Source organism: Apostichopus japonicus, chromosome 14, assembly GCF_037975245.1.
Source record: "Apostichopus japonicus isolate 1M-3 chromosome 14, ASM3797524v1, whole genome shotgun sequence".
Lineage (NCBI taxonomy): Eukaryota > Metazoa > Echinodermata > Holothuroidea > Aspidochirotida > Stichopodidae > Apostichopus > Apostichopus japonicus.
Genome location: NC_092574.1, coordinates 20,668,300 through 20,676,874, shown reverse-complemented (window position 1 = coordinate 20,676,874; position 8,575 = coordinate 20,668,300). Strand labels below are relative to the sequence as shown.

Here is an 8,575-nt window from a genome sequence, read left to right as displayed (position 1 = left end):
TGCTTTAGACCTACAGATAATTATAATCGGGCCATCCGCGTTGAATTTTTACACATTATCAAACTTAACATTTCAAAGCAATTTTTTTTGGGCGGGGGGGGGGTGCATAATTCCTGATGTTAATGGTCGTTCATTGAACTCTATTTGACATTTCACTTCGCCAAGCCTTATGGGAAAGGTAAGGCCACTACAGTCCTGAGGACCCGATTCACTCATAGAAAGGTATTTCCATTTCATAAAGGAAAAGGGAAGGCAGCACGCTTTGTAACTCGTGATTTCCGTAGGCAATCCAGCGTCACTGAGATCTTGAAGACTTTGAAGTGGGAACCTCTCACAGAAAGAAGGAAAAGGGCCAGACTTATGCTCTTTTACCAAATTATTAATGGCAGTCCCAAACGAGACTAATCCCTTCTTGAAACCAGGGAGGCTTGGCCGCTATAACAAATTCCACATAACCATCGTGCTTTTCAGTATAGTTTCTATCCTAGGACCATAAAAGACTTGAATTCACAATCCTTGGTCGTTAAAGAGGGCCCTGGTCTTGAGGTGTTTAAGACAAGATTGCCCACGCATTGTTATTAGCACTGCTGCGCTGCGCACCAACATTCTCTTTGTGATACCCGAGAGGGGTTTTAACGAGTATCTAACAGAAGCAGAAGCAGAATAATTGTTAATAACGTCAAAACTTCTGTTGACAAATGTCCCCGAGACCCATCACCGTGCAATTCACGGTGATGGAATAGGCCTATCTGATTTCAGTAGATCAACAGATTAAATCTTGCGAAACCATTCTTTATGCGGGTATAGCCTATATGCACGTCAGTACAGACGTCAATATTGACATGCATATTCTGTATAGGCTATGTGATGTGGAAACTACGTACGTTTCTCTAACACACATCATACCGCAACCGAACATTGAAAATTAGTTTCATTGACTGTTTTCTCTTTGATTTTGTCGTCAACAAGGAGCTATCCATGAAAGTAAGACTTCACTAAGGTAGGTTGTCGTATCCATGTTAGAATGTCGGCTGCCACGAGACTATTACAAGGGGTTTTAACTTATTTTAGCCTCTGAAGAAGATCCTGCTATATAGGATCGAAACGTAAGGCCAACTTAATTTTATACATTCTCTTACACAGGCTAATTAGTGGATGAGCAGTTTGCTAACAGTTTTTTTTTTTATTAGGATTTTAACTTTTCACCTAAAGAAATTCTGCTAAATGTGACTTCGCGTACCATCAAATGCTTAACTCTTTTCATTATCAGTGTTTATCATGGCAATGCGCTGTAATGGAACACTTCAAAAGTTACTAAACTTGCGAAACTATGAGTATACATGCACTAAGTAGGGCTGCTATATTCAGTTACTTATATTTGGTATCTGACAAAATATAGAGGAAAACATTGTATTATGGCTAGGACCGTAAATATGAAAGGATCGAAGGGGTAAGTGAAAATAATTATATATTAAAATGAAAAGCAAGTTATACATTTTTGGTTCTTTAGATTGCATCATGTTGAATTGGGAGAAGGGACGTGTTTGAACTTGAAATAGGCATGCATTTCCAGTTTATATATAGGGTCAACGGGAATTTGATATGCCTGAAGGGGAGGGGATGGGGCGGGCGTGCGTGCGTGCGTGTCCTGTGCCGACTCTTTGCCTTCCCATGATTCCATTCCTTCTATTTTCTTTTAAAGGTATGCATCTAATATGTGAATTATAATAATAATAATAATAATATTGTTGACGATGATGATGACGATGATGATGATGATGATGATGATGATGATGATGATGATGATGATGATGATGATGATGATGATGATGATGATGATGATGATGATGATGATGATGATGATGATGATGATGATGATGATGATGATGATGATGATGATGATGATGATGATGACGATGATGACGATGATGACGATGATGACGATGATGACGACGATGATGACGATGACGATGATGATGATGACGATGACGATGATGACGATGATGACGATGATGACGATGACGATGACGATGATGACGATGACGATGACGATGACGATGACGATGACGATGACGATGACGATGACGATGACGATGACGATGATGATGATGATGATGATGATGATGATGATGATGATGATGATGATGATGATAATGACGACGGGGTGCAATACATATCCACCTTCATATACATGGGGCGTCTCCACAACCCCACCCTCTCCAACTCTGAAATTGTTTGGGCACTTGTATTACCTATACCAATGTATAAATCTGATCGTAATAAGATGCATATAGTCTAGGGGAATTGTTTAGCACGCCTTGCGCGTGTCTATTCCTTACATTTCACCAATGTTTTCTGATTCAGAACTGTTTCGGCGGTAGTAACTTCAAAACCGCCAACCCCCTCCTCATTGATTATCCTAGACTGTCGACCTCTCATAACAGTCTTGAGCTACATTCCAATATTCTGGTTCAAATTTCTCATTCCACAGACTGGAATTTTTAACGAGGTATATCTGCGAACAGAAAGTTCCCCGTTGGCTCTTATTTTGAAATGAACCAACACCCATCGCAACCTGATGAGAATCAATCCACTGTGGGCGCGAGATACAACTCTGCGACGGAATGGATGTCATTTTTCACTCAAAGAACTGGCTTAATCTGGGCTGCTGGTGCCGGTATCACACAGGCGGCTCAACTTATCGCCACTGAAGCAGTGGTCCACATGGTACACCCAATGCAAGCTCTGTTTATTCGGAGTTGTTTCCTTCTCGTTTTCGTTCTATTTATTTCGTGGAACGAAAGTCAAAGATATACCGCTTGGGATCTTGTAATAAACATATCATTCGGTTTGTTTGATGCGGCTGCTGTATTCGCAGCGGTAACCGCGATGTCGTTTATCTCCGCTGCCGACGCGGGAGTGATTCTTTTCAATCAACCGATACCATCCTCGATAGCAGCCTGCGTCTTGCTCGGTGAATCTTTCGATTGGTTAGACGGTGTTCTCACAGTTATAAACTGTATCGGATTAGTTTGCATATGTAAGACAACAATGGCCGACCAAGGTGCAGCCTACAGTGTGGATACTGCCGTGACCGGGCACGCGTTGCTAGGGATATTATCCTCCGCCGTTGGTCTAGGGTTTAATACATTGGTATTAATCGCTGCCCGTTCTCTAGCCCACCGAGATACAGAGGACCCATGTTTGGTTTCTTTCATGGCCGGGTGTAACGGTTTGGTTATTTCATCGGTATATCTCACACTAACAAGTTCATGGCAGTTGCCAGAGACAAACCAAGCGATATGTTATTGTATTCTGTTAGGTGTGGTAACAATATTGTGCTTTTATTTATACATGAATGCCGTTAAGATGGAGAATGTTCTGATAGTAGCCATCGCTATTTCACTCTGTATTCCACTAAATTTCATGTTTGAATTTATTTTCAAAGGCCGTACTGTCTTCTTAGTTACTTTACTCGGTGTAGTCTTCACTGTTGGATCAACAGTGTTACTATATATCAAGACTTTCCTAACATCAAGACAAGAAACTGCTGAAAATAACTAGAGGTTCCATTAACTTGTATTTTGCACATCAGAAAAAAAAAATTCCAAAAAACAAACTTTTCAGCGTACCTTGAACCACTCTCAAATACTATGTGCAAATCTGAACACTTGGAAAATCCTGAAACAAGAGATGGCCTAAAGTTAAATACTTATTCGCTTATGGGTTAATCTGACCAGACTGCCTCGGTCTATGCATTCCGGCTTTACTACACATCCCAGTTTAGGACTATTTGAATGTTTGTCAACAAAAGGGCACTTTTGAGATACATTTTGTCCTCACTTTTTTTAACACTGGGAACTTTAAATCCCATTTGTGTATGTACTATTTACAACAAAACTACAAAATCCCTCCTCTTTAATTAAATAAATCAAAAACTGTTTTAATTACAAAAATTGAGACAGGTTACTTTCTATTATTATAAAGGGGCACTTTTAATTTATGAAAGGGGCACTATTGAAATCTTCCACAAAAGTGAGAGTAAGTCCCCCCCCCCCCTTTCCCCATCAAATCCTTCGCCCCAGCCACAGATTTGATGACAACTGAAATACATACAGGAGTTTGGTTACTTTCTAGGTTCTCCATGCACATTCCATCATACTAATTTTGAGTTCCAAGATCATTTAAATATAAATATATCATTTTCTAGTATGTTTCAACGTTTCTTGTCAACGAGAATTTGAAGCCTTTATATGGCAGCCTGCAATTAACAGTAAAATTGAATGTTTAAGCCCCTACCCCTATAGCTACCAATGATGTTGACCTTGTAAATACCATCCCACGATATTCTCTCCAACGGCAAATACATAGCATTTGGTCTGCAGATTTAATTATAACTTCTGAAATCAGATGGTCTCAATTTCTATAATTGCAGGCCATATATACATATCTAATATTGATTTTGTCTTATTTATATATACTTTTCGTCAATTTGTTAACTTTTCATTGTAAATTCTCTCTCAGTAATATGAGAGAAGAAGATGTGTAAATAAACCAGCATGATCGTCAACTCAAATTGAACTGTTTAATTGTCTTGTAATTGACGTACACTCCCAACCTTCAGGTATAGGCTTCTTAACCTATCACAACCACTGGCGTAAGAAGGTATTTTTGTCATGGGGGCTGATGCATGATGGATTGTGATCGCCGTCCTGGGGGAGGGGTCTTAAAAATTTCCAATGGGGAGGGGCAGCCCTCCCCGTTTGAAAATTTTTGATCAATTAGAGGCCATCAGATGCTGTTTAGTGCCACAAATGTCTGAATTTGTAATTAAATTTTCTCATATTTCCTGATTTACTTTACTCATCTTGCGTGGAGTTGCCAACGTGTACGTGCTATACGTGATATGCATGAACTACGGAGTAGCGGCGATGGTGCATGTACTATGTCAGTATGTATGCCTGACCTATACCGACGGTATGCTCAAACGCTAGCGAATTTCCGGCGGAGATAGTGATTCCCAATAATCGCAGTATACTAAAAAGTCTGAACAATGGTGAAAGACTACGTTCTGAATTTCAGAAAATAGTAGGCCTACAAAAATGAAAGGGGTTTTTACCCTCGACGACTGGTGGGGGGGGGGGCGGAAGCATACTTCCGCCCCCATGTTTTCAGGTGGGGGCTGTCCCTCTCCCAGCCCCTCCCCGCTTCCTACGCCCTTGGTCACAACCCGGCAACACCCAAGGAAAGATATGTACCTTGTAGAAGTATGAATACCCTCTCCCTGACCCCACGACGGGTGACCCATCGCCACCATCCCGTAACCCCACAATATGTTATTCTGAATTTGATGCCATTGTGGAATGGAATATATTTAGTCATCACAGCTTGAAAAGGACCTACATCTTGAAATAAGAGATTGTAGTCAGCTTCCGTCATCGAGTAGGCATACAACGCTAAAACTTAATGCGATCCGTTTATACAAGATTAGAGCAGTGTCCGTGTATCCCCTCCTTCTCACCCAACCCCATGCCCCCCCCCCCCATCCCCACCGACCCCTCGCGGCATCTTTTACCTCTTCCGCTAGAAACGGCCGGTAGATTGTGCATGTATGACATTTATATTTCCTTCGGGGTACAGCTTTTATCTAAATGCATAATACTAGGTAAAATTTACCGTTTTTGTTTCCCTCATTCACAGCTGATTCTTATTCAACGTTATACAGATTGCTCCTACATATAAATGGCGTATACTGTATCAGACTAAAATTAATTAGTTTACACATATATACCTGCACTTATATATTCGAAAACCTTCACACTCATTGCTCCCATCCGCGCGTGAAAAAAATAATATATACATATATATATATAGTTATATAGTTATAGTTATATATATATAGTTATATATATAGTTATGTAGCCTATATTTTTCAGAGCCCCATATCTTTTATTGTATCGCTTGGCCAGCCATGCATCTATTTAGCGACAGAAGAAGAAAACGTAAACAAATGAAAACGTTCTAGGAACGGATTGAGTTACAAAATTAACGATTTTTCATCAGTATTTCTGCTGTGTATTCTGTACCACAATTCCAGTCCTTGAATATTAAATTAAAAGAATGTCACTTACTCATTTTTAATTTAAGTATATTGGTACAGTATATCCATTACATATATCATTTTTATTTATTTTTATATAATATATTTTTATGATTGCTTTATTATTATTTATTTTTTAATGAATAATCAATTTCATACTTCAATACGAGTTTACTCCAAATTATATAAACGATTACATTTACGTCATAAAAAAATAACAGTTCTTCTAAGAAAAATCACACATAATCAAACAGAAGTAATGGGAAAAAACTCACGTATCTCGAAAGCTCTTTTACACTGCATGAGTTCAAATTTACTTTTATTTGTACTAGAATATCGATGTTGTGTGTTCTTTTGTACACTTATTGTAAATTTAAATTTATAGCAATAATCATCTACGACAGAAATACACTTAACAAGTTAACACTGAATATGAAATGCTTCATGCATAAAATAAAAAAAAAATTGTATGGGTGAGCTACATAAACACCAAAACCAAGTTAAAATATCTTTCTTTGAGAAGAATTGATTATTAAATAACATAGCATCAGCCCCTTAAATAAAAGAGGGTACAACACTACCCACCCCCTCCCCCCCCCCCCCCCGAACAGATGTTTTATACTCTCAAACTGAAAATCACAAAAGGTGCAGTTATTTTCTCATGGTATGAACTTGAAGCTTATTGGTCCCAAATATTCTATATAAAACTCTGAATTGAAAATATTGGATTTTTGATTCAGAAACTGTAGCCCAGGGTATACTGTAAAACCTATTCCAGTCTTCAGTCGTCAATTTTTCGGAAACATTAGCCATTCATTTACGAATAGCGGTAGGTGTCTAAAAGACTTTATCCACATACCGAGAATAAACACATTGGGAAATAGAGTTGGAATGTATGACCTTACCAAGCCAAGAAACATTACGAATTGGGGAAATTACAGTTCTGACCATAATCTCGACGCCAGTCCAAATGAATCGCCTTCATTAATCCTGTATAGATAGTTAAAAGAAACCTTAGAAGATTACATTTAATAAGAAAATTGTGAAAGGTTAAAGGTCTGACTCATCCTCTTATCAAACACAGTCGTCCGTATGGAAAGCCATTTTAACATTTAATCGGGAATTTTAGATATCTGAAATTGTTTCTTATTTCAGATATCTGAAATTGAATTCGAGATATCTTAAATAGATTTCGAGATATCTGAAATTCTAATTCAGATATCTGAAATTGAATTCGAGATATCTGAAATTGAATTCGAGATATCTAAAATAGATTTCGAGATATCTGAAATTCTAATTCAGATATCCGAAAATGAATTCGAGATATCTGAAATTCTATTTCAGATATCTTAAATTTAATTCGAGATATCTGAAATTGAATTCGAGATATCTGAAATTGAATTCAAGATATCTGCAATTCTAATTCGAGATATCTGAAATTGAATTCGAGATATCTGCAATTGAATTCGAGATATCTGAAATGCATATGCATAAATTTCCGATTAAATGTTAAAATGGCACGTATGGAAAGCCATTTTAACATTTAATCGGGAAATTTCAGATATCTGTAATTGAATTCGAGATATCTGAAATTGAATTCGAGATATCTAAAATTCTATTTCAGATATCTGAAATTGAATTCGAGATATCTGAAATTGAATTCGAGATATCTGAAAATGAATTCGAGATATCTGAAATTTTATTTCAGATATCTGAAATTGAATTCGAGATATCTGAAATTGAATTCGAGATATCCAAAATTCTATTTCAGATATCTGAAATTGAATTCGAGATATCCGAAATTGAATTCGAGATATCTGAAATTGAATTCGAGATATCTCGAATTCAATTTCAGATATCTGAAATTCCTTGGTATTTCGAGATATCTGAAATTGATTTTAAGATATCTGCAATTATTTGTAGATATCTTAAATAAATTGGAGATATCTGTAATTTAATTTGAGATATCTGAAATTATTTCGAGATATCTGAAATTCCTTATTAAATGTTAAAACGGCTTTCCATACGTCCGTGCTTACTGCATTGCCTAAGCAGAATAAATACTAATAATGAACGTATTGTGGGCGATTCCATTAGTTTTGTACAAGAGCTTTGCCAGCAGTTTACTTTCGCACTCGCCAGAGGGGTGGGGTGGGATGGTGTGTTCAAAGATGAAAGAGGGACTTCCTCACACCACAAAGGCTGGCTACGTGCCTGCGCAAAGCATTACGTCAGAGAATGACTATATGTACTTTAAGAAAAAATTATTATTGTCATCTTCTTTAATGAGGGTAGTCCTGCTCAGTGCAGAAGCACTGCTTTCCAGAGAAGCCCTCAAAAACTACTACTGATAATACTGATAATATCAACGGCTTCCGTGGAATAGAATACCGGTACTGGACGGGAAAAGACACTGAGAAATAGTGTGTTAGAATATCATTCACAGAAACGTTGTTAACCCTTCATCGGCAGTGC

General features: G+C 37.7%; 1 protein-coding gene across 2 annotated transcripts; it reads left to right on the top strand.

Moving 5' to 3' along the window:
• The first annotated feature begins 560 nt into the window (after positions 1–560).
• On the top strand, positions 561–3,857 carry LOC139979563 (solute carrier family 35 member G1-like). Of its 2 annotated transcripts, none has more exons than XM_071990501.1 (2): positions 561–1,000; positions 2,492–3,857. In XM_071990501.1, the coding sequence occupies exon 2, from the start codon at positions 2,554–2,556 to the stop codon at positions 3,562–3,564; it is 1,011 nt and encodes a 336-aa protein (XP_071846602.1). In that variant the 5' UTR covers positions 561–1,000; positions 2,492–2,553; the 3' UTR covers positions 3,565–3,857. The 2 variants fall into 2 exon arrangements, with proteins under 2 accessions (XP_071846602.1, XP_071846603.1); XM_071990502.1 differs by having other exon boundaries at positions 561–1,106.
• The last annotated feature ends 4,718 nt before the right edge of the window (positions 3,858–8,575 follow it).